This window comes from Bufo bufo, chromosome 2 (genome assembly GCF_905171765.1).
Source record: "Bufo bufo chromosome 2, aBufBuf1.1, whole genome shotgun sequence".
NCBI lineage: Eukaryota > Metazoa > Chordata > Amphibia > Anura > Bufonidae > Bufo > Bufo bufo.
The window spans coordinates 54563773-54591476 of record NC_053390.1 but is presented as its reverse complement, the minus strand read 5'-3'; the positions used below and the strand labels follow the sequence as shown (position 1 = coordinate 54591476).

At 43.3% G+C, this 27704-nt stretch overlaps 1 protein-coding gene across 1 annotated transcript in view; it reads right to left on the bottom strand.

Annotated features, from left to right (window-relative positions):
- Positions 1 to 27704, bottom strand: part of DYM (dymeclin) — a 272964-nt gene that overhangs the window by 70314 nt on the left and 174946 nt on the right. The window contains exon 14 of the mRNA XM_040421110.1: positions 13623 to 13725. Within this exon, the coding sequence (XP_040277044.1) occupies positions 13623 to 13725 (103 nt within the window). The remainder of the gene's footprint in view (positions 1 to 13622; positions 13726 to 27704) is intronic.

Sequence of the window (27704 nt, the reverse complement as noted above, 5' to 3'; positions counted from 1 at the left end):
GGTGCACAGAGTGACTTGGACCCGCCCTTGGTGCACTTAACTGCTCATTTGCATATAGATTAAAAGTATTTTTTCTCCAGAATTAAGCAACGGATGTCTAAGTGAAAGGCATTATTACATTCAGGTGAGCTAGTCCTACAAGACATTATGCCCGATGTAACAGTGAGTCTCCTAATGACCGATCCCCTTCCAGTTGACTATGCATAGTAAGAGAAATATCCGCAGCACTCTTCAATTTGTGCAAAGATTCCGTTTTTTTATTTCATCAGCAGCATACAATGCGAACAATCGATTGCTTGATATAGACTTGGTTAAGTCGAAACGTCGCATTGTATGCTGCTGATGAATTAAAAAAACGGAACCTTTGCACAAATTGAAAAGTGCTGCGGATATTTCTACTATTTTGTTATCTGAAGGGACCCCTAAGCCGGGATCTCCTTCCGCGGGTGCCACTGTTTGGACCTGAATACGGAGTACCTGAATTGCTGGTATGATTTACCCCACGGTGGGACTGGTAGTGCGGTTTACCATTCTTTACTACTATGCATGGTTTTCATGTCCTCTGCTGACACATCTGGGGGAGAGGAGGATGGAACAGGTTGTAGTCAGATCCTCTGTTCCTCCCCTTACCTGTTCATAGGCACAAGGAATTCGCCCTGAAGAAGTTCAGACGTCTATTCTTTATTGGATGGTTCTCTATACTTATAGAGTAGACAACTTGCTTGAACAGCAATTTCATAATGTATTCCTAAAAGTGATAACAGATCGCGGAAGGGGGGGGGGGGGGGACTCCTTGCCGTTATGACAGTGCAGACTGTTGGGACATACTGGGGGTTGTAGTTTCAGAACACCTATAATATTGCAGCATGATATGAATCACTACATCACTGAAAATTAAAGGAGACATCGGAATGATTCATCTTTATAGGAAGTAGACGGTTCACACAGGGCTTCAATGATTAGTAATAATTAACAGAGCTGGGGGCAGGAGATCTGTATGGGGAGGAAGCTTCAGGCGTTCCTGTTCAGTCCCGGGTACTTAGCGTCCTGTACGAGGATCATGGATATCCATGGTACAGGGTGCACGCTCTTGCTTTGCAGTAATTGCCGCATAGCACAATATGAATATATAAGATACACAGTGTGTATAGCTGAGGTCTATGATACTGGGGTATGTACTACACAAAATGTAATCCTCTGACCGAGCGCAGTTGAGGTTTTCTGTGGTCCAAGCAAGTCCTGTCTAGTTCGGAGGAATGCAGACAGTCTAGAACAGGGGTGCACAACCTGCGGCCCGGGGGCCACATGCGGCCCTTGATACCATTCTGTGCGGCCCCCAACCATCTGGTAACAGACATGTATGCCTATGTCTTGTGGCTGCTCACATATATTTTTCATGTATTTCTCCCATTAGATGGGAGTCCTGGAAGTGTAACTAGACATTAATGGTATATAATGTGTGTTCAATATGCCATAAGTACAATATTTCAGTTGTTAATATACCTTTAAATTTTAATTTCGGCCCTCGTCATTGGTTCAGTCTGGCAATGTGGCCCCCAACCAGAAAACGTTGTGCACCCCTGGTCTAGAAGGTGTCTACGTGCCCTGCGTCCTATCACTGTCACAGGCTACTTTTCAGACTGACGACCACTGTGCAGCCAGGTCACCACAGGAGATATGTTAGACTGACAAATGAGAGAAAGCAGTCATTACCTGCGAATATCTGGAAGGAAGACACAAGATACGGTAAAACCTTCGACTATTGGGGTCTGCCACCAAGACATTCACAGCGAGCGTCCAGTTTGAGGCTCTTGGGCAAGGATAATGCCTGATGGATTCCAGCCAGTGGGACAAAGGTATTGCATGATGCTGTCCAACCTATGGCCCACTGGTGTAGTAAATATGTAGATAGAGCCCCCACTGTGCCACAAAGAAAATGCCCAATGGAGCCCTCCCTGTGCCACAAAGAAGATGCCTAATGGAGCCCTCCCTGTGCCACAAAGAAGATGCCTAATGGAGACCTCCCTGTGCCACAAAGAAGATGCCTAATGGAGCCCTCCCTGTGCCACAAAGAAGATGCCTAATGGAGCCCTCCCTGTGGCACAAATAAAATGCCTAATGGAGCCCTCCTAGTGCCACAAAGAAAATGCCCAATGAAGCCCTACCTGTCCCACAAAATAATGCCTGATAGGTGGAACAAAGATAAGGCTCGATAAGTTCCAGCCTGTGGCACCAAAAGAAATATATGATGGTGTCTAACCAGTGACCCCCTGATGTGGCAGCAAAAAATGACAGATGTATTCCATCTAATGGGATAAAAGATAATGCTTGAAGGAGTCCCAACCTGTGACCCAAAAATAATGCCAATGAAGTTGAACTTGCGGCACATCATGGGATGGTGTGGTGTTTTAACTTGTGGCCTCTGATGTGTCAGATGGTATCTAACCTAGGCCCTCTGCTGTGGCATCAAAAAGTGGCAGATGTTGTCTAACCTGAGACCCTCTGGTGCGGTACCCGAAAATGCTCAATGGCATAGGGCCACCTGGAGTGCCAGATGGATTTCAACTGGGGGGGGGGGGGGGGGGAAGTTAATCCATGATGGAGATCAGAGACACAAAGATAATGCCCGATGAGGTCCAACTGCTGGCCCCACAACGTTTCTGCCTGCTGGTGTTGAAACTGTGGCTCCTTGAACTGGCACAAAAGATGATGTCCTACCTGACAAGGTCCTGGTTCTAGCTACCAATCAAACCAAGAACTTTTTGAGGCTAGGAGATATCTGAATGTTGTGACTCTAGCAGAGCATCATGGACGCAGAGTTGGAGCTGCTCTTTAATAACTTTTCTCATGGACTGAATCATCAAGCTTAAAAAAGCAATCATTCGATCAAATCACTTGGAATGACCGAGGTCTCGGAGACGCAGTGACCGAACAAGCAGTGGAAACCAGACCGTTTAATAACTTGTGATATTCAGGTGAGGCCTGCGTCCCCTCCCAGAGCGCAAAGCCTTTGAAGTCATTATATATACCTGTAAAGCGCGGCCGGCATGGAGCTTATTAGTGTAACATGCTGAGCGGCGGACCTAAAATAGTTGACTTTTAAGTGGTTGGAAGGCTCTGGAGGTACTGAGCGGCTTTTGTGCGGGGCACTGAAGTGCTCATTATTCCGGCAGCCTCTTCCCCGGGCCGCTCGGCCTCTGTTTAATTGCAACCTGTGCCATCGTGTCAACTATCAAGCTGCCTGGCCTATCTGAAACTCCTCTTCAGAGCACAGTAATAGCACAAACAGGAAAGCAGGCAGAGACAGAGGTGGGAGGCTTGATAGCGCTCACCCAGACGGACGGCGCAGCAGGACACAACAGGCAGATTAAATAGCTCTCCTACGTCCTCATCCTATTTCCCTCAGATTATGGGATTGTGCGTTTCAAAAGAATTTCATGACGCTGCTTCACTTCCGTACAGGTCAAATCAATCTGACTGTTAAAAGACAAATGAGCCCAGTTCCCTGGTAATGAGGCCAAAAGGGAACTCTGCTGTGGAGATACAGTGCAAGGGGAACTGCTTGAAACCTGCATAGAACTAGAAGACTATACCTTATTACATGAAAGCGGTATTTTTAAGCCTATAGTTCCCTTTTCTATCTCCTTAAATGTTCTGAAGTCTCATTCGTCCCCAAAAATCTGTATGCAGTAATGTGGTACATATAGAAGGGGGAGGAGGGGGATGAAGCTGCAGTTTCTCTTTCGCTCTGAGACTGTATGCTGTGAGAGGGAGGAGAGAGCAGCAGTGGGACGATACCTGATTGGCTCAGAGTGCTCAGCACTAACATCAAGCAAGGGGCCAGTCCGCACGGCTCGGTAGAAACGGAGAGAGAGGAAAGACGGCGAACAGACTATGGCAGCCATTGCCCTGCCAGGCTATCGACATAATACAGATGACGCGTATGACAGCCTGCATTCTGCTTATTGAACAATGTGATATCTCAACGGCCACAGCAGTTGTGTGAGCGAGACAGAAGCAGGTTCAGGAATAGTGAGGCATATTAGATGTAGTAGGTCTATGTTTACACTATGATTACTGGCGCCCCCTACTGATCTGAAGGACAACTTTGATTTTCTTCTTGATTTACTTAGTTATTGCAACCGCAGAATTTCTTCTGGTCGTTCCTCGCCGATATAACTGCAATATTTGGTAGATCTGCATCTGCACAGATTCCGGGAAGTTCTCCTTTCTCACGCAGATGGACTCTGTGTATTGTATATGACGGTAAACACTCCAGACATACACATTAGAAAGATGCCCCCATCCTATGAAACAGCATCACCTATCAAGTTATCCTACACCAGATTTTTGGCGGTATGTTGATGTATACTGTCAGACAGAGCCCAAACACACATTATTTTGGTCTCGATCAGTTAATGGAACCCAATGGATACGTTTAGGGTGTACGAGACTTTTTTCCAAGCCAAAAATACAATTGCATAAGAAGAAGCTCACATGGCAATCAATAGGTGCAGATCCAGCTTCCATAACCCTTCCGTCATGTCCGTCCGTCCTAATAGGACATATGTAAAGAGGATGTCCGGCCCCATCTGCAGGGAAAATGGAGCATTACATGGAGGCCATCATCTAACGCATGGACATAACTGGAAGACCAGTGCAGAAGACAATCTACAATGTCAGTATGCCCTAATATGCCCCCACTCTGTACCGCAGCTATCATTGTGCTCTTTGCATATATGAATAAACATGTCTTCTATGACTCCCAGCATCCACCTACGCACAGTACTACTTCCCTGTAACTGCAATTGTCAGTTTTCTGTACAATGAAGGCTACATCTACACAATCACAGTACATGAATACTATATTGTGTGAATTTCCCATCTGATGCTACTACATGCAGCACACATCTATGGTTCAGTCGGGAACCATGTCCCTGGAGACAGAGGTCACTGGGAATTTCTCTGCAGAGTGCTTGTCTGCCCCCTGGTGGTGAGCAGTGGCATAACCTCAGCACATCCTTTGGAATGCAAAGCATGATGTAGCACTGGAACGGGGAGGACTAGGAATGCCAGCATGCCCTGCCAGCCACAGTATACCACGATTCCCTAATTCCACAGAGACTGGCGAGCCGTAGTTTGTTATCTCAGAGGCATCAGAGGGCTTCAATGGAGTTATGTGCTCCCTGCCCCCCACCTCTCACCAGACTGTCATGTTGACATTGAGGACTTCGACTAATCTGCCCCCAGGGCAAAAATTTGATTCCCTGTTCGTTACTCTGAACAAACAGCCTTCAGAGCAGTGAAGGTGTTAGGATTTGGCACAGAGACCGTGTTCCCATGTTAGGAAGGGAATGTACAGACATTTCCCCAGTGTCACACCTATGGCCATCATCGTACTGGAGCCGAGAGGTGTCAACGAGGCAGTCACCTCTGGTCTAATGTAATCAATGCATTCATGGCAGAAGGACATACAGAGCTGCTCATCCTGAGCTTCCAGGTTCATAAATAGAATGTGAGCACCGACTGTATGCAACTAATATTTACTACAAATGGTGAGTTCCATCTGTCAGCAGATTTGTACCTATGACACTGGCTGACCTGTTACATGAGCGCTTGGCAGCTGAAGGCATCCGTGTTGGTCCCATGTTCACATGTACCCGCATTGCTGAGAAAAAAAAAGTTTTAGCATATGCAAATGAGCCTCTAGGAGCAACAGGGGCGTTACCATTACACCTACAGGCTCTGCTCTCTCTGCACTTTGATTGACAGGGCCAGACAGTGATCACATTTACACTGCTTGGTCCTGTCAATCAAACTGGGGAGGGCGCAGCAGTTGCAGAGAGAGCAGAGTCTCACTGGGGAGGGGCCGTGCAGCAGCTCAATGCAGAGGGCAGGGAAGCATCGCTGTGGGCACTAGCAGAGGCAGAAAAAAAGTTCATATTCTCACTGCTCCTGATGATAAAAGCTCCACAAAAAGTATGTTTGACCTGCGATCCCCAGCCCCTAGCAAGAGACATTAGCAGTTTTGCATGTTCCAAACTGCTGACAGACTCCCTCGTCATATACTCCAGAAAGCTTTTGGCTAAAGACTTGTTCAGTTACCGCTATCCATACTAACTGTGGCATGTGTTCGGCCAAGCATGCATGTGTTCTCAACAGGGAATGAGGAATAAGCTGCTGACAGATCCTCTCTGGCAGTGTCTTATCTCCTCTGAGTACAAGAGAATCCAACTAGTTTTTGCAGTTAGGGGAAGGTCGGGAAACCCCAAAAACATTAGATGGCCAGCCGATGCCACTTAAAGGGAACCTGTCACCGAGATTTTGTGTATAGAGCTGAGGACATGGGTTGCTAGATGGCCGCTAGCACATCCGCAATATCCAGTCCCCATAGCTCTGTGTGCTTTTATTGTGTAAAAAAAAAAACGATTTGATCCATATGCAAATTAACCTGAGATGTGTCAGAGCTCGAAAATATGACTCTTCTCTGGTCACACAAGTAAGATATGACTCTTTTATGTTAATTTGCATATGTATCAAATCTTTTTTTGACACAATAAAAGCACACAGAGCTATGGGGACTGGATATTGCGGATGTGCTAGCGGCCATCTAGCAAAACATGTCCTCCGCTCTATACCCAAAATCCCGGTGACAGGTTCCCTTTAAATCAGTGTGCTGAAATTCTTCTAATGTGTTTGGCTGCTCGGGAAAATGTCACTGCTGAGGCCAGTAAAAGGCTGCAGCCGTTCATGTGACCCTGGATGAGGCATCATCACTTCTGGACCGCCGTGTGACCAGAAATAACGTGTCTGGGACCATCAGCACTGGAATGGATCGATCCCCATTTGCTATTGAAGCCTCCAGCAGATCTGGGGGATACAAATAATAGATAAATGTACACGCACCTCTCGACCGGCGAGGTGTACATGTAATGGAGAAAAGTTTGGTCATTCTCGGGCTGATAGTGGTCAAGAAACAAGACGTCGTAAATAAAGATGACGGGTCTATGTGGTATGAGAGAGGGATTTCCTTCTGCTTTGCAACTCCTTTCCTTGCTAGGAATGGTTTCCATTTACTACATCCAGAAGCCACAAGTCTTCCCTCATCATTACGGCCCATACGTCTTGTGAGACTTACAGCTTTATGACCTGCCAAGCCGCTCATTAGAGTGACCTCTGACCTCCTCCTGCTTTTCGACATTTGATCTTTCGGACAAGCCCATAACTAGCTTGTTAACATTACATTTGTTGTAGGACACGAGGCAGCCATGTTTTTCTAGAGGGGAAACGTTCATAGCTCAGAGTGACAAGCAACGCACCAACAAACACCTACGTCAAAACGGGGCTGCCTTATGGCGGGGCCATAAAAACTACTTTTAAGACGTTCTATTCACGCTCTGATACTTACAGGATATAGAGGCAAAAAATTAGGAGACAAAAAAAATATATCAAGATTCCAACTAAAAGGAAACAAGAAATACGAATTTAGTACAAAACTAAACAATTTTTTTTTCTTTTTAGTCTCAGAGTAGATAGTCTCTTAATTCTCACTAATTCATTATCCCAGACCGATTATTTGCCGAGGTCTCATAGGTGATTATATAACCGCTACATAACACCCCTATTTCCTGCTATGGGCTACATTCTGCAACTCTGGTCATTCAGATGGTCTGATGAAAGTCAGTGGACCGAAAACATTTACCTGTCTGTTTTCTCAAAGTTTTATCTAAATATGTTGTTAGTGTACATAGAAGCAAGTATTATAGTAGTTATATTCTTGTACATAGGAGGCGGTATTATAGTAGTTATATTCTTGTACATAGGAGCAGTATTATAGTAGTTATATTCTTGTACATAGGAGCAGTATTATAGTAGTTATATTCTTGTACATAGAAGGCAGTATTATAGTAGTTATATTCTTGTACATAGGAGGCAGTATTATAGTAGTTATATTCTTATACATAGAAGCAAGTATTATAGTAGTTATATTCTTGTACATAGAAGCAAGTATTATAGTAGTTATATTCTTATACATAGGAGCAAGTATTATAGTAGTTATATTCTTATACATAGGAGCAGTATTATAGTAGTTATATTCTTGTACATAGAAGCAGTATTATAGTAGTTATATTCTTGTACATAGGGGGCAGTATTATAGTAGTTATATTCTTGTACACAGGAGGCAGTATTATAGTAGTTATATTCTTGTACATAGGAGCAGTATTATAGTAGTTATATTCTTGTACATAGGAGCAGTATTATAGTAGTTATATTCTTGTACATAGAAGCAAGTATTATAATAGTTATATTCTTGTACATAGGAGGCAGTATTATAGTAGTTATATTCTTGTACATAGGAGGCAGTATTATAGTAGTTATATTCTTGTACATAGGATGCAGTATTATAGTAGTTATATTCTTGTATATAGAAGGCAGTATTATAGTAGTTATATTCTTGTACATAGGAGGCAGTATTATAGTAGTTATATTCTTGTACATAGGAGCAGTATTATAGTAGTTATATTCTTGTACATAGGAACAGTATTATAGTAGTTATATTCTTGTACATAGGAGTAGTATTATAGTCAGGGCTTTTTTTACTGGCGGCACGCCCCGAAACGGCGTTCCGCCACCTTTTGACATCGCAGGCTGCGATGTATCAGCGGGGAGGGACTGGGAGGAGGAGGAGCTGGGGGCCGGTGCGTTCACTGTGCTCCGGCCCCGCCGCTCCAGTACAGTTATAAAATGTGTAATTAAATTAATAATGATTCATGCTGCCCCCTCTGTAGTATAACATTCAATATATCCTAATCACAGGGCTACTGTTATATCGTAATGCAGGCCGGCCGGGCAGAGGAGCGGCAGAGTGACTGACTGACGTCACGTGCCTGCCCGGCCTACTTTATGAATGAAGCAGAAGCAGGCGGCGCAGGCACGTGACGTCAGTCACTCTGCCGCTCCTCTGCCCGGCCGGCCTGCATTACGATATAACAGTAGCCCTGTGAGTAAGATATATTGAATGTTATACTACAGAGGGGGCAGCATGAATCATTATTAATTGAATTACAAATTTTATAACTGTACTGGAGCTGCAATGGGGGGTCTGTTGATGACACTGTTAAGGGGTGGGGGGGGGGGGGGTCTGTGGATGGCACTGTTATGGAGTGGGGGGGGTTTGTGGATGGCACTGTTATAGGATGCCATCCACAGATCCCCCATAACAGTGCCATCCCCAGATCCTCCACCCCATAACAGTGCCATCCCCAGATCCCCCATTAACAGTGCCATCCCCATCTGGGGGGTTTCTTTGCTGGGCTGGACTTTTATAGCCCCCCCAAATTTTACTTGCATCCCTGTTCTCTAAAGGGGCGGTTTTAAGGGGCGGTCCTAGGGGCGTGGGCAGGGGAGGGGGGGTGAGTTCCACCACCTTTTCTCTGAGAAAAAAAAGCCCTGATTATAGTAGTTATATTCTTATACATAGGAGGCAGTATTATAGTAGTTATATTCCTGTACATAGGAGCAGTATTATAGTAGTTATATTCTTGTACATAGGAGCAGTATTATAGTAGAAACATTCTTGTACATAGGAGCAGTATTATAGTAGTTATATTCTTGTACATAGGAGCAGTATTATAGTAATTATATTCTTGTACATAGGAGCAGTATTATAGTAGTTATATTCTTGTACACAGGAGGCAGTATTATAGTAGTTATATTCTTGTACATAGGAGGCAGTATTATAGTAATTATATTCTTGTACATAGTAGCAGTATTATAGTAGTTATATTCTTATACATAGGAGGCAGTATTATAGTAGTTATATTCTTATACATAGAAGCAAGTATTATAGTAGTTATATTCTTGTACATAGAAGCAAATATTATAGTAGTTATATTCTTATACATAGAAGCAAGTATTATAGTAGTTATATTCTTGTACATAGAAGCAAGTATTATAGTAGTTATATTCTTGTACATAGAAGCAAGTATTATAGTAGTTATATTCTTATACATAGGAGCAAGTATTATAGTAGTTATATTCTTATACATAGGAGCAGTATTATAGTAGTTATATTCTTGTACATAGAAGCAGTATTATAGTAGTTATATCCTTGTACATAGGAGGCAGTATTATAGTAGTTGTATCCTTGTACATAGGAGCAGTATTATAGTAGTTATATTCTTGTACATAGGAGCAGTATTATAGTAGTTATATCCTTGTACATAGGAGGCAGTATTATAGTAGTTATATTCTTGTACCTAGGGAGTAGTATTATAGTAGCTATAGTCTTGTACATAGGAGGCAGTATTATAGTAGTTATATTCTTATACATAGGAGGCAGCATAATAGTAGCTATAATCCTGTACATAGGAGGCAGTATTATAGTAGTTATATTCTTGTACATAGGAGGCAGTATTATAGTAGTTATATTCTTATACATAGAAGGCAGAATTATAGTAGTTATATTCTTATACATAGAAGGCAGAATTATAGTAGTTATATTCTTGTACATATTATAGTTGAAAAAGGTAGATGAAAAGATAAAATCAACATTGATGACATTAATCTGAGTCTTTCTAGCCACAGAATCTTCCCACACAAGTTCGACTATTTCTTACGACTAGATGCTGATGGAACATATGAATATGTATTGGAAATACTTTGTTTTGAATGGTCAGTGAATCACCCATCTAAAACTGAGATGTAGCATGTAAGGACGCACCAAGGAACATACAATACCGATTCCCAGAGATGTTCTATATCTTCTGCTGGGGAACATCATTCACATTCTTACACAGCTTGAATTTCTGTAATATTTACTCCCAGTGTGTTTTGTTATTTTAATCTTTCCAGCAAGTATTCTGTTGGCTGTCACAAGTCCTCTCTATTATTTCCAGCAAAAGGTGCCGTGCTTCCCAACAAGAACAGCTGACAGACATTCCTCCAGGTCTGAGTGCTGTGGTGTCAGGAGCCTTCATAATTTGCCTCCTACGTATAAGAATATAACTACTATAATACTGCTCCTATGTACAAGAATATAACTACTATAATACTGCCTCCTATGTACAAGAATATAACTACTATAATACTGCCCCCTATGTACAAGAATATAACTACTATAATACTGCTCCTATGTACAAGAATATATCTACTATAATACTGCCCCCTATGTATAAGAATATAACTACTATAATACTGCCCCCTATGTATAAGAATATAACTACTATAACACTGCCTCCTGTGTACAAGAATATAACTACTATAATACTGCCCCCTATGTACAAGAATATCACTACCATAATACTGCCTCCTGTGTACAAGAATATAACTACTATAATACTGCCCCCTATGTACAAGAATATCACTACCATAATACTGCCTCCTGTGTACAAGAATATAACTACTATAATACTGCCCCCTATGTACAAGAATATAGCTACTATTATACTGTCTCCTATGTACAAGAATATAACTACTATAATACTGCTCCTATGTACAAGAATATAACTACTATAACACTGCTCCTATGTACAAGAATATAACTACTATAATACTGCTCCTATGTACAAGAATATAACTACTATAATACTACTCCTATGTACAAGAATATAACTACTATAATACTGCTCCTATGTACAAGAATATAACTACTATAATACTGCTCCTATGTACAAGAATATAACTACTATAACACTGCTCCTATGTACAAGAATATAACTACTATAATACTGCTCCTATGTACAAGAATATAACTACTATAATACTGCTCCTATGTACAAGAATATAACTACTATAATACTGCTCCTATGTACAAGAATATAACTACTATAATACTGCTCCTATGTACAAGAATATAACTACTATAATACTGCCTCCTATGTACAAGAATATAACTACTATAATACTGCTCCCTATGTACAGTAATATAACTACTATAATACTGCCCCTATGTACAAGAATATAACTACTATAATACTGCATCCTATGTACAAGAATATAACTACTATAATACTGCTCCTATGTACAAGAATATAACTACTATAATACTGCTCCTATGTACAAGAATATAACTACTATAATACTGCTCCTATGTACAAGAATATAACTACTATTTCCCTCTTTCTCTCCCTCAAAAAGATGCTTAACCACCCAATTACTCCAGGCGGCAAGGCTGCTCATCCCGCAGCACTGGTTGAGTATAGAACCCCCCACTGTGGAGGCATGGCTGAACAAGGTGGACCATATCTGTCGTATGGAGGAACTGGCGAGTTGGGAGGACAGGAATCACAATAAATATGTGAAGCTTTGGACACCCTGGCTCATGTTTAGGGATGACCCTCCGAATAGTCAGACGGCACACGGGTCTGCTAGTAGTGGTACATTGTGAGCTCACGGGTAGAGGGTATATATGCGCATTAATGGTACGCGTTCTGGACCATGTCGGAGTCACTGACAAAATAATACCTGTGAATATGAATACATTCAATATGCACTTTAGATATCTAATATGCTGCATACGAACGAGTGTCATGGATGGATTGTTGTTTTTGGTTATTCCTCTTTATCCTTCCCTCCCTCCTATTCCTTGTCCCTATCCCCATATCCTTCCCCTCCCCTTTTTCCTCTATTTCTGCGTCATTATGTTCACCAGTCATACTACAAGACCTTTATATACTGGTAAGATGCATCTGTAATCTTTGCATAATACTTGTATAATGGGATATGATTATTCTGTCTATATGTGAAAAATGGGAAATTAGTATTGTCCTGTTATTTATATACGGAATTCTGTTTAGGTCCATATCTACAGTCCTTCAAGCTGTTATGTATACTCAAAGCAATGTACGATATCAACCACTTTGTATATGTCACTGCATAATGTTGTAGTATGTATTTTCAATATACTTTTCAATAAAAAGAGAATTTTCAAAGAATATAACTACTATAATACTGCCTCCTATGTACAAGAATATAACTACTATAATACTGCCTCCTATGTACAAGAATATAACTACTATAATACTGCCTCCTATGTACAAGAATATAACTATTATAATACTGCTCCTATGTACAAGAATATAACTACTATAATACTGCCCCTATGTACAAGAATATAACTACTATAATACTGCCCCCAATGTACAAGAATATAACTACTATAATACTGCTCCTATGTACAAGAATATAACTACTATAATACTGCCTTCTATGTACGAAAATATAACCTTTAATGCTGTGTCCTATAAATGATAAGGAGAATTTTCTCTTGAGAAACTGAATTATGGGTTGCTGTAAAAAAGTTAGGACCGGCAATTCGTGATTAAGTCCACATCTGATTAAACTGCATTTTGATCACAGACATTGCTGCTGGTGTAGTAGTGCCCTGTGTCATACTGAGAACAGTTGTGTCTGGCTTACTGCACAGGTGACAGGTTCTTGTCACTCACGGCTCTGTCACATCTGTGTGTACAGTAAACCACATGTGAGACGTGAAGTCATCCTAGGAGTTTCGAGGTTGACTCTTGGTCTCTGCTCGACAGACTGCGGCAACCAAGAGTGTCAGTGTCTTGATCAGCAGGGCTGAGAAGCAGCCTCACACAAGCCTTCAGTCTGATACTCACGTAGTCAGGAAATGGAGAGTCATCGGAGCCAAGGGATCCTCGCAGAGACTGTGTGGCTTGCTCCAGGACTTTGTTGTGCTTTTTAGAGAGCAATGAAAACAAACTAAAAGAGAAAAAAAGAGAATAATGTTAATAAAGACAGATAAAACCCAGATATCGTGATACGGCTTCATGGGAGCCAACGCTAACGTGAGATCCCAGGGACAGAACCAGTGCGCTACATGGAAGAGGCTTAATGGGATATCTAGTGGTGTGACTGGCTCCTATACACTATATGAACATCCATCTATATATATATATATATAGCTATAGCTGTATCACTTGTGGCCCCGAAAGAATATGTCACTAACTTATTTTCAACTGCTTCATACATATTCAATATAGAGAGGACCATAATACATGCATTCACAAATTTATATATATATATTTTATACACACTATTTTTTTTTTTACCAGTGGGAGTCTACGGGCGATATCTGCCACTATACGCCTATAGAGAGTCAATCAGGAGACCCACAGAAAAAACTGTGAACACCATATATTAATATTGTCTGTGGATGCTGAGATTCAACTACTTAAAGGAGTTTTCCAGGTTCGGCATACTCTTAGGACAGCCCACCAGTATCAGATCGGTGGGGGTCTGACTCCTGGCACCCCTCTGATCAGCTGTTTGGAGGGACCATGGCGCTTATGCTTCCAACACTAATCAGCAGAATTATAAATTCAGCTCAGAGGTATAAAAACAGGCTGCAGGCTAAGTATTTGGGTAAGTAATTTAATGGATTTACAAGTTGACTCAACTTTTTAAGGAAACTAAAACACCTTAAAGTGTATTCTCATTAATTACTCTCACTCCCATTCTTCCATGTTTTTTTTTTCACTTTTTCAGATTTATCTCATTTGCAGTTTTCTCCTATCCCCCATGCTTGAATCCTACTTCCTGGTTTGTGTCTGCTGTCCCATCATGCCTTAGGGCAGTGAGCGGTATCCTGCCATCAGCAGATCATGTGACACTAACCACGCCCCTTGTTCTTACCCATGACACTTCCTACGTCCTACATTACAAGGCTCCAAAACAGGACGTTACCTACAGCAACTGAAAAACGAAACTGATTTGCCACAGGGCGCAATGGTTGGCTAATCACTTTGATAAATGGTGGTATTAGGGGAGTGATATAACAGCAATATCTGTTGGGGGGGGGATACATTTACATTAGTGGCACAACCCCTTTAACAGAGGTATCGCCAACTCAGACATCCACAGGATATGCCACAAGTGTCTGATAGATGCGGGTCCCACCTATGTGATTGGATTATATTATCCCACCTATGTGACCCACACCTATGTTGTGAATGGGGTTCAATGATCTGCCTTATGAGGCATTTCCAATTCAAGGATGTATACAGAGGTGGTCGTGCTTCCGTTTATCGGGCCCCGATTCGCCACGCTGATGTGGTTCCGAGAGGTAGGACCTACATCTATCAGACATTTACGGCATATCCTGTCTGGGGACTATCCTTTTAGTTCTATAATAAACTGAAAAACAAAGTTCCTAGCTGAAAATATAGTTTAAGGGCTCATGCACAGGACTGTATTTTTGGTCTGCATCTGATCTGCATTTTTTACATATCAGATGCGGACCCATTCATTTCAATGGGGCCACAAAAGATGCGGACAGCACACGGAACAGGTCCTATTTTTTTCCGTTTAGCAGACAAGCATAGGACTTTGCTATTCAAGTGAAAAAGAAAAATGGCAGCACGCACACTCAATTTATTCATTGAGATTCCTGCTCTTTCTAGGCTTAGGAGTCCAGTGGGCGGTCCTATCAGTGATTGACAGCTCTCTCTATATGCAGAGATACAGGACAGGCTGTCAGCCACTCACGGGTCCACCCACTGGACTCCTAAGCATACAATAAATGACTCTTTCCCTATAAATCTATATATCCATCTGCTGTGCTCCTCCTGCTCAATAACCCGCGTCCTGCAGAACAGCCCGCTGTTCAACTGGGTTTCCGTTTAAGTCGCAGAGACTTTATCTTGTGGGCAAGCAGTGGTCACCAGATCAGTGTTGCCGATCAGGCGATCTCACGGTTGGTCGGGGAACTACAGGTCGCAGCACGTCCTCTGGTAACTCTGACTGGCAGGGTGCGTCCACACATACATCTCCCAAGGCTTCCGGATGGAGTCGCAGACAACAGACAATGAAAGCAATGAAGGAAAACTAAGCAAATAAACGCTTACAGTCCTAACTTAATAAAAAGGAGTGTATGAGCGCAGGACCGTAAACAGGATTTCCTAATAAAACCCGCAGCTCCGAAAACTTAGTGCGGAAAATTCCTGAAACTAAATACTCTGAGCCACCAAGACAAAATATTTAGACGCTCGGCATACACCCCGGCCGAATGAGCGGGGAGAGATTTATTTTTAAAGCCCTAGACGTTTGCATTATGGCCTTCGCTTTTCCAGGGAGCTGTAGAGGGGCGGACGGAGCGCAGTCCCAGGGACCCGGCGGAGGAGTCTGCCCTGGCATCAGCTCACCACCACGTTCCTCTTTAATATTCTGAACCTTCCTTAAACTTTTGTCTTGCTCATTTTTTCCCAAGCAGACAATGGTCTGCGGTTTGGACGCTTCCTTAATATTATTAGATAAACATTAGTCTGCTCGCCCAGGAACGTCACAAGGCAGAATAATATGGTGTCTGGGAAAAAGGGAGAATAATCTCCGCTCCTCAGCGCACATTACAGCTAGTCAAGATTGTCCATGCTCACCATAGATCCCCCACACACATTATTTATGGCCCCTTAGTGCCCCCCACACAGAAATCATGCCCCCTTAGTGCCCCCACACAGTAATCATTCCTCCTTAATGCCCCCACACATAAATGATTTCTCCTTAGTGCCCCCACACATAAATGATTTCTCCTTAGTGCCCCCACACAGTAATGATGCTCTCTTAGTGCCCCCACACAGTAATCATTCCTCCTTAGTGCCCCCTCACAGTAATCATTCCTCCTTAGTGCCCCCACACAGTAATCATGCCCCCTTAGTGCCCCCTCACAGTAATCATTCCTCCTTAGTGCCCCCACACAGTAGTCATGCCCTCTTAGTGCCCCCACACAGTAATTATTCCTCCTTAGTGCCCCCACACAGTAATTATGCCCACTTAGTGCCCCCACACAGTAGTCATGCCCTCTTAGTGCCCCCACACAGTAATCATGCCCCCTTAGTGCCCCCTCACAGTAATCATTCTTCCTTAGTGCCCCCACACAGTAGTCATGCCCTCTTAGTGCCCCCACACAGTAATCATGCCCCCTTAGTGCCCCCTCACAGTAATCATTCTTCCTTAGTGCCCCCACACAGTAGTCATGCCCTCTTAGTGCCCCCACACAGTAATTATTCCTCCTTAGTGCCCCCACACAGTAATCATGCCCCCTTAGTGCCCCCTCACAGTAATCATTCTTCCTTAGTGCCCCCACACAGTAGTCATGCCCTCGTAGTGCCCTCACACAGTAGTTAAGCCCCTTTAGTGTCCTCAGACAGTAGTTTTGGCCCCTTAGACCACACTCACAGTAGTTATTCCGCCTTAATGCCCCCTGACAGTTATGCCTCCTTAGTCTCACCTCACAATAATCATGCACCCTTACTGCCCACAAACAGTAGTACTCTACCTCACAGTAGCACTCACTTAGTGCCCCTCTACCACAGCAGACCCCGTAGCAGCTGCTACAGCAGTAGTTCCTCCCCTGATTGTAGGGCTTTTGCAGGCCCAGGAGGGTATCGGGAACATGCCATGCGTCGGATGATTATGGAAGTGATAGTCAGAACATTGAGGATGACCTGAGGATATGTCATCAATATCATTTTAACATACCCTACCAGTGTGGAGGGTAGGAGTCCTCCAGGACATGCTGATGGCAGCACACTCTACGTCCTGCACAATGAGACCACAGCAATCACAATTGGAGCGCTATTTTACACAGCAACAGAAAAATGAAGGAAAATGTTCTCCCGGATCCGCAGTGGGATGTAAGTGCAGTGGATAAACCAGCGGCACGGGTTATAAGGTGGCATCAGGTAACTGATCAGGGCGTGAGATCCACAGAACTGACATGTGCAACCAGTGCTGCAAGGAGGGATAAGACATGGATTACTCCAGGTAACGAGAGCTGATCCCGGCAGCCCCTGCATCACCTCTGAAACCTTCAATCACCGGTATGGTATGGTCGCAGCAAATAAAGCAAGAACCTGGCGGCCATGGTGCAGGATGGGGAGTCTAACCCTCAGCTGGACACCTAGCAAATATATGACAACATTAAAGGGAATATATAACCTATATATTTCTAACGCTCAAAACCCCACACTGTCACATTGGAGGGTTTTTTTCTTGTCTTTATTTTCTCATTTTTCCCTTCTATGTACGTGATTTTGGGGGTGGCCATCTTGCGCCAACTCCTGTTAACAGCATTCAAAGATATGCTTTACAGCACATAGACCATATGAACCTGTAGTCTGGAGATGGCGCACTAGGGGATAGTATTGTGGGCATGCCCTGTGACCTGTGCAGGGAGGGGGAGGAGGTAAGCTCCAACCATTACCCATTGTGAATTACTTAAGCTCCACCTACCACTTTCTCAGCTGTACAAAAAAGGCAGCAGAGAACAGGAAGGCATCACTTTCTCAGGGCAGCTGTCATTATAGTGTACGGGACATACTTTATCGCTCATCTTTCTGGTGCTGCATTCACATTCTCTTGGTTTTGCAGGGCTGTGTGATTTGTAGGCTTTTCCAAGGTAGCTTATATATACACCTTCATCTGTATACAGAGCATGTGGAAATTATAGGCAGTGTATACACATTACACAGAATAGTGGTGAATTACATAATGCAGGCTCAGGTCTGCTGCTACTTTAAGAATCCATAAAGATTTTCCAAGCAACTAGAGAAGACATTCATCAAACTGACAAAGGCACTAAGAGCCTGCATCTAACTGGTGACAGAACAGGAATCACAAGGGTCAGATGCACAAACTACACATTCAGCTGTGAGCACCAGCTACATACAACGCAGAGCGACTGCAAATATGGTCTTCGTCTTGCACTGATCCTATATTGTATTTTACTCCAGAGCTGCACTCACTATTTTGCTGGTGTTATCCTGTACTGATCCTGAGTTACATCCTGTATTATACTCCAGAGCTGCACTCACTATTCTGCTGGTGGAGTCACTGTGTACATACATTACTTATCCTGTACTGATCCTGAGTTACATCCTGTATTATACTCCAGAGCTGCACTCACTATTCTGCTGGTGGAGTCACTGTGTACATACATTACTTATCCTGTACTGATCCTGAGTTACATCCTGCATTATACTCCAGAGCTGCACTCACTATTCTGCTGGTTGTCATTGAAAACGCATACACCCCTAACAGCTTATCTGGGCTACCACGCAGACATATTCACTTGTAGAAATGTGCATCCACCTCTCCAAGGGTAAAGGACCCCCATACTGCTGGTAAGTGGGCAGGGGGGCACTGTGTACATACGCCACTAATGTCTAAAATCTATTTGAACTGATTATCATCCATCTCGTGATAGTTTTATTTGTACTTTAACTCGGGCAGGGACCCAGGAAAACCTTTGATTTCCCTTTCAGTCTTCGCATCCACAGTCTGCGCTTTATAAATACGTGTTTTCATGGAATTAGGATGCGACGACTGAATGATGATTACATGAAGTAGGTCAGACAAGGAGATTACAACGGAGAGCAAGCAGACGGGGTTAGTATCAGAATTTAAATCTAGTGAATGGATTGGAGAGCAGCTTTCACGTTCACATCTGTTCACATCTACAGATCCTGTGTCTCCTGGAAGGCAACTAATTCACAGGGGGCAGAAGTGCTGCAAAAATGTCAGCGACCTTCCCCTTTCATTTGAATGGGGCTTACAGAAATCCTTGGGCTTGTGGTCAAAACAACCTCAACCAGGTGAATCGAGTGGATTTTCAGTTGCAGAAATTTATGCAACAAAGTCTTCCGGCTGTGACTACGCCCTTAGGAAACCCACACGTGCAGCGAAAACCACACACAATTGTTAACACAAATTGTTGCGGTTCTTGGCCATGAAAGTTGGACAGCGAATTAAAACCATGTCACCTGCCCAAACCACAAACCAAGGCAATCGGCAGAAACCTGCGCAGTGAGACTGAGCTCCAATACCAAGCACAGCCATTATAAAGGTCTCACTCGAGACATTGGTGGCATATCGCTAGGCTAGGCCACCTATGTCGGATAAGTGCATGTCCTACCTCTGGAATCCGCACCTATCTCCAAGATAGTGAGCAGCGAGCAGTCTTCACACAAGAGGGTGTAAAATCTTCATACGCTGCCCTATAAAAATGCTGTCTGAGCCTATTTTGGAGAGACATTGTTCGCTGCTAGACATGCCTCTACGACGGACTTGAAGACATTTTGCTCAGTTGAAAGACTTTGAGAGGGGGAGCGTCATTGGACTGAGAGAAGCAGTGCCACCATCTAGGGCGCTCTGACCTATCTGTTAGGAGGTGTTGGAAGCAGTAGTTATGTGAGGGCATGCACATATGGTGACCAGGCTACTGGTGGCCAGTCCTGCCATTCACATCCATCCACCATCCCCTTTGTTTGCAATGATGTCGTGAAAGAGAAAACTGGACTGCTACAGGCTGAAACCATATCATCTTTAGTGATGGATCCAGGGTCTGTTTGGGATCAGACGATGGTCAGGCATCGTGGTGAGCGCTTCAATCTTGCCTTTGCTGTGGAGCGACACACTGCCCCAAACGCTGGTGTGATGATCTAGGAGCCATCACATATTACAGTCGTCACCTGTAGTAGTGATAGGAGGGACACTAACGGCTCAGCGATACGTGCAGGACATCCTGCCACCACGTGTGCTCCTCTCATGGCAGGGCTTCCAACTGGATTTATCAGCAGGATAATGCTCGCCCGCACACAGCAAGGGTTCCCAGGAACGTCTCCTCCAGACTACAGCACTTCCTTGGCTGCCCGGTCACCAGATTTATCACCAATCCAGCAATTATGGGACCAGCTGGGACGCCAGCGACAGCAACCTACCAGTGTGCAGGATCTACAGGTCCAGCTGTAACATCTGTGAGCAAATGTGCTGCAGGATACCAGGAACCTGTATGCGTCCATGACCAACCGTATCTCATCTTGTATCCAGACTAGAGGCCGTATCTCATCTTATATACAGGCTAGAGGCCGTATCTCATCTTGTATCCAGGCTAGAGGCCGTATCTCATCTTGTATCCAGGCTAGAGGCCGTGTCTCATCTTGTATCCAGGCCAGAGGCCGTATCTCATCTTGTATCCAGGCTAGAAGCCGTATCTCATCTTGTATCCAGGCTAGAGGCCGTATCTCATCTTGTATCCAGGCAAGAGGCAGTATCTCATCTTGTATCCAGGATAGAGGCACCCAACAGGGTCCTAGAGCATCCTTCCTATTGTACGGTTTTCCCCCAATAAACGTCTCCTTTCGCTCTAATATTGTAATCAAATCTACCATCATTACAGTCACGCATAGAAAGTATATATATATATACACAGTACAGACCAAAAGTTTGGACACACCTTCTCGTTTTCTTTATTTTCATGACTATGAAAATTGTAGATTCACATTGAAGGCATCAAAACTATGAATTAACACATGTGGAATTATATACATAACAAACAAGTGTGAAACAACTGAAAATATGTCATATTCTAGGTTCTTCAAAGTAGCCACCTTTTGCTTTGATTACTGCTTTGCACACTCTTGGCATTCTCTTGATGAGCTTCAAGAGGTAGTCACCTGAAATGGTTTTCACTTCACAGGTGTGCCCTGTCAGGCTTAATAAGTGGGATTTCTTGCCTTCTAAATGGGGTTGGGACCATCAGTTGCGTTGAGGAGAAGTCCGGTGGATACACAGCTGATAGTCCTACTGAATAGACTGTTAGAATTTGTATTATGGCAAGAAAAAAGCAGCTAAGTAAAGAAAAATGAGTGGCCATCATTACTTTAAGAAATGAAGGTCAGTCAGTCAGCCGAAAAATTGGGAAAACATTGAAAGTAAGGGCTATTTGACCATGAAGGAGAGTGATGGGGTGCTGTGCCAGATGACCTGGCCTCCACAGTCACCGGACCTGAACCCAATCGAGATGGTTTGGGGTGAGCTGGACCGCAGAGTGAAGGCAAAAGGGCCAACAAGTGCTAAGCATCTCTGGGAACTCCTTCAAGACTGTTGGAAGACCATTTTAGGGGACGACCTCTTGAAGCTCATCAAGAGAATGCCAAGAGTGTGCAAAGCAGTAATCAAAGCAAAAGGTGGCTACTTTGAAGAACCTAGAATATGACATATTTTCAGTTGTTTCACACTTGTTTGTTATGTATATAATTCCACATGTGTTAATTCATAGTTTTGATGCCTTCATAGTCATGAAAATAAAGAAAATTCTTTGAATGAGAAGGTGTCCAAACTTTTGGTCTGTACTGTATATACACACACACTGTATTTACACACATACACATTAATTGTATAGATAAGTGTTTTGAACTTAGGAGGCACCCCACAAAAAATGCATACAGCATGGCCAACGATGGCTGATATAGGCCACTGAATGCCTGTATACCGGCCAGGCAATGCTTCCAGCATCTGTGTCAGACGGAAGACCCTAATTTGACGTTGCCACAACTGAATGAAGCTGCACTTAAACCTGAGACTAACGTCTTTGAGCATTTATGGATTGGTACTATAAGGAAAAAACATTTGTAATACAGAATCACATGGAGCATGATGCAAAGGTTCATCATTCCTGAAGTGTGTGATCTTGCACTGTCATAAATCCTTGGTCTTCGAGGGTTTGCATTATCAGCATGGCAGGAACATTTCATCCTTCCCATGCAGGAGCTTATTCCTATGTAAGAGAGCAGATCTGATCTTCTGCGATGCAGAACTAGAAGATGCAGAAGTTACTGTCAGAGATGAGGTTGTATCTGCAGATCTTCTGGTTTATCAGCTGGTGAGTGCTCCATCATCCCTACATGTTTACATCTCCGGGGGCAGAAATGTATCCAAACAATTTTCCTGAAAGTCTAACATTAGCCATCACGTGAGCGGACCTGGGCGGTGTTTGTGTTAGCGCCAGGCCTGCAGAAACTTCTCTCCATTTCTGTTATGACATAGACTTCATAGCACCGATATTTTAACAAATGGTCAGAGATGTGGGGAGATGCAAACATAAATGGGACCAGTCAAAAAGAAAAAAAATTCGAGTGCACCTCCCTCCTGCAGGATATGTAATGTATGGACACAGTGACTCCACCAGTAGAATAGTGAGTGCAGCTCTGGAGTATAACACAGGATGTAACTCAGGATCAGTACAGGATAAGTAATGTATGTACACAGTGACTCCACCAGCAGAATCGTGAGTGCAGCTCTGGAGGATGTAACTCAGGATCAGTACAGGATAAGTAATGTAATGTATGTACACAGTGACTCCACCAGCAGAATAGTGAGTGCAGCTCTGGAGGATGTAACTCAGGATCAGTACAGGAAAAGTAATGTATGCAGTTCTCTTCTCTCTACCAGCTGTGAGTATCTAGGCTTCCCTTCCGTGACAGTGTAGCACACAGTTTCAGAGTGTTGTCAGGAAACTTGTAATTACACATGTCACAATGTGCGGTTCACAGTTCTGCAGCAACGTACGTGGTCTTATTTCTTGCAGCTTTTTATGTCTCTCAGGCCCAAATGAAATGCAGATGGAGGGGAGCGCTGAGGACCACACATACCCTTTCATCTGTCGTCGGAGGGCGGGCCCGAGTAGTCTCACATCTTTGCACAATGATTAAAAAAGAGAAAAGTGTCAATGTACTCCGGGATGGACTCTGGAGCTAGTGTCATTGGGAAATCAACAAGACACTTCCCTGATGTCCACACAGGTCTGGACGATCCAGCACGATTTACTGCCTGACTCGTGTACTTGCGTTGAGGTGAAAATTACATACTTAACATATGATCGGCGTCTTGATGAGATTCTGGCCACATCAGATGCTCATGTGGTCGTTTCTTCCACACTATTTATAACAGTTTACAAGTCTGTTGACAATAAACATGTCAGCCGCGGCCTGGAAACTATTTTATCTCAGCCAGTTTCAGCTCACGGTTAACCCCGCGACACTCAGGATTGTTTTGGTGAACGTGTCATGCAAGTCTTAGGGGGGGTAGTTGTTCTCCTTGTGGAGGGTGCCAGAAGTGGCAAAGGGAATCTTACAGACCATGCAATGCTCCCTGGAAAAAGGTATACGCAGATTAAGGGCAGGGTTTTTGGGTGCAACATGTATCCCGTGCCCAAGTATAGCCAAAGAAACGAATTGGGTCCCAGACAGACTCGCATATTTACCGCGATCCCAAAATCGCAAAAAGATCCAGCAGTCTATTCTGTTGGAAACCGGTTCCCAAGTGCCCAGAAGGGTAGAGATTGCTGTTCCAAGTGCCCAAAGCAAACTAGAGTTAGGCCCCTTTCCCACGGGCATTGCAGATTGGGGCCGGATGCGTTCAGGAAAAATGGTGCGATTTTGACACTAAAACAAGTCAGTTTTCACTGCGACTGCTTCCACGTTTGCGTTTTTTCTGCCCGGGTGCAAAACATTGTAATGCGTTTTGCATGCGCGTGAGAAAAATCGGCATGTTTGGTACCCAGACCCGAACTTCTTCACAGAAGTTCGGGTTTGGGTTAGGTGTTCTGTAGATTGTATTATTTTCCCTTATAACATGGTTATAAGGGAAAATAATAGCATTCTGAATACAGACTGCATAGTAAAATAGCGCTGGAGGGGTTAAAAATAAAAATTAAAAATGTAACTCCCCTTAATCCACTTGTTCGCGCAGCCAGGCTTCTCTTCTGTCTTCATCTTTGCTGTGCACAGGAATAGGACCTTTGATGACGTCACTGCGCTCATCACATGGTCCATCACATGATCTTTTACCATGGTGATGGATCATGTGACGGACCATGTGACGGACCATGTGATGAGCGCAGTGACGTCATCAAAGGTCCTTTTCCTGTGCACAGCAAAAATGAAGTCAGAAGAGAAGCCGGGCTGCGCGAACAAGTGGATTAAGGCGAGTTATATTATTTTTTATATTTTTTTTAACCCCTCCAGCCCTATTGTACTATGCATTTTGTATTAAGAATTATATTATTTTCCCTTATAACCATGTTATAAGGGAAAATAATAATGATCGGGTCCCCATCCCGATCGTCTCCTAGAAACCGTGCGTGAAAATCGCACCGCATCCGCACTTGCTCGCGGATGCTTGCGATTTTCACGCAGCCCCATTCACTTCTATGGGGCCTGCGTTGCGTGAAAAATATAGAACATGCTGCGATTTTCACGCAAACGCACAAGTGATGCGTGAAAATCACCGCTCGTGTGCACAGCCCCAAAGAAATAAATGGGTCCGGATTTAGAGCGGATGCAATGCGTTCACGTCACGCATTGCACCCGCGCGGAAAACTGTCTTGTGTGAAAGGGGCCTTAGGGTGCATTCACACGACCGTATGTATTTTGCGGTCCGCAAAATACGGATCTGCAAAAAAAAAGATGAATGACGTCTGTGTGACATCCGTATTGCATCCTTTTTTTGCGGATCAATTGTAACAATGCCTATCCTTGTCCGCAAAACGGACAAGAACAGGACATGTTGTATCTTTTTTGCCAAATGGCCATGAGGACATATGGTAACAATGCACAGAAAGTCATTTCGATTTATTTTGCGGACTCGATGAAGTGAATGGTTCTGCATACGGGCCGCAAACAAAACGGAACGGACACAGAAAAAATGTTTGTGTGCATGAGCCCTTAGGAAGAGGGGAGGGATGCTTTAGCTGCACATATATTGGGACTGGTAGCAACTAGAAATGGGCCTGGTCTTGTTTGAAAGCTGACATTCCATGCTTTCAAATAATACCAGAATCACATTATATCAATTACATTGGAAGATATAACTGTCAGAAATTGGGATGGCAGTGAATGCAGCTGAAAGTGAAAGTAAAAGTATGTTTCACTGCTTTCATTCCCAACTCAATTTCAAACAGCTACACTGACTAAAAATATAAACGCAACACTTTCGGTTTTGCTCCCATTTTGCATGAACTTAACTCAAAGATCTGAAACATTTTCTACATACACAAAAGACCCATTACTCTCAAATATACAAATCTGTCTAATTCGGTGTTAGTGAGCACTTCTCCTTTGCCGAGATAATCCATCCCACCTCACAGGGTCCGTAGAAAATCACGGAAAACGGAACGGACACGGAACCCAACAACGGTCGTGTGCATGAGGCCTAATAGTGATTTTTTATTTGTAATGCCCTGTTTTCCTGCACTCCATCGCAGTCATGTGACATTTTTCACTGTGTTTATTCCCTATCCTGATGACATCACGTCTACATCTGGGGCGTGGCAAGGCTGGTAAAGCTCTGCCCTGCACCAATGCTTTTTTCTTTTAAAGTAAAAGTTTATATTTTCTGCAAAGTTACCGCTACAAAAAAAAAATAAAGGAAGCGAAAACCATTAAAGTTTTTGTAACATACTTCGTATGAAATATCACAAAACAAGTATTATCATAATAAGCTATTACAATACATTATTTTTGGTGATTGGTAAATAGAGCCATTATTTCTCTTCATTTCTGTAATATTTATTTAATGTTATGCCTGTGAAGAAATTAGATATGTTTAGCCTTTCCAACAGGCTAGGTCTGTAGTGTAATGGTTACTCTTCTTCCTGCCATAGAGAAGGTCTGGGGTTCAAATCTTGATGAAGACCGGTAAATTCTATGGGAGTTATTTACAAAGACCGGCCTTTTATGTTGGTCTTTGTTTCCATCTTGTGTGCCTAGTCATAAATTAGGCGCACCTTTGGCAGTCTGTGTGCCTGGAGTAAAAACTACTTTAGCCCCTGACTGGAGTAGTTTTTACTCCTCTTTTTACACCAGTAAATTTACAGTGTACAAATGCCTGTGTGCCAATAATTTTAAAAAGTCGCAGTATTTTTAAAAAGTCACAAAAAGGGGTCTTGCGTACAAATATTCGTAAATGACCCCCTTGTGATGGATGAGGGCCCCTCCCCTATTAGTACCCACTGAAGTGAATACTAAGTAGGCTGCTGGCCCTACTTGGATCTGTTATGTTCCAGCTGGGAGGGGAAGAAGAGGCAGAGGCCTGATGCTATAGAGTCCAGTGATGGCTAACCTCCAGCACCCCGGCTGTGGTGAAACTATGACTCCCAGCATGGTCCATTAATTTCTATGGAGTTCTGAGAAAATCCAAGTAAGTGTGGGAATTGTAGTTTTACCACAGCTGGAGTGCCGGAGGTTAGCCATCACAGCTATATACACTCCATGTAAGTTTTATGCCAGGATTAGTGATGGTTAGTAAGTGGTTCGGATCCTAGGTCCAAAGTCGCTTTGCTCAAAAGTTCGGTTTAATGCTGTACAGAGATCTGTCTCCGTACATCATTAAAATGTACGGCCTCCGACGAGGCAAAGTGAGTTATTCCCAAAGTCTCGCAAAACTTCAGTGAATAACTTCAGTTTAAAAATCTAATACTGAAGTTATTCACCGAAGTCTCGAGAGGCTTCGGGTATAACTGACTTCACCTAGTCGGAGGCCTAGACTGATCTCTCTACAGCATCAAACCGAAGTTTTGAGCGAAGCGACTTCAGATCTAGGATCCGAAGCTCGCTTTGCTCATTCCTAACCGGGATGTAAACACAGGGTGCGGGTCACAAATCGCAATTATGCTGGAAGAGACCAAATGCACTCAAAACTTTATTTATATAATGAAGTAAGGGGTCAATGCTGGTGTTATTTTTTTGTGTAACCTTTGATTATAGGAGAAAAGGGAATGTTAGAGGATCGCTATAAAAAACGACAGTCACCCTGCAGTTTGGACAAGCTTTGAAACAGACAAGCGAGCCGGGATATGAAATTGATGCTTGACAACCAATGATTCAAACCCGAGCCAAGGAAAAATT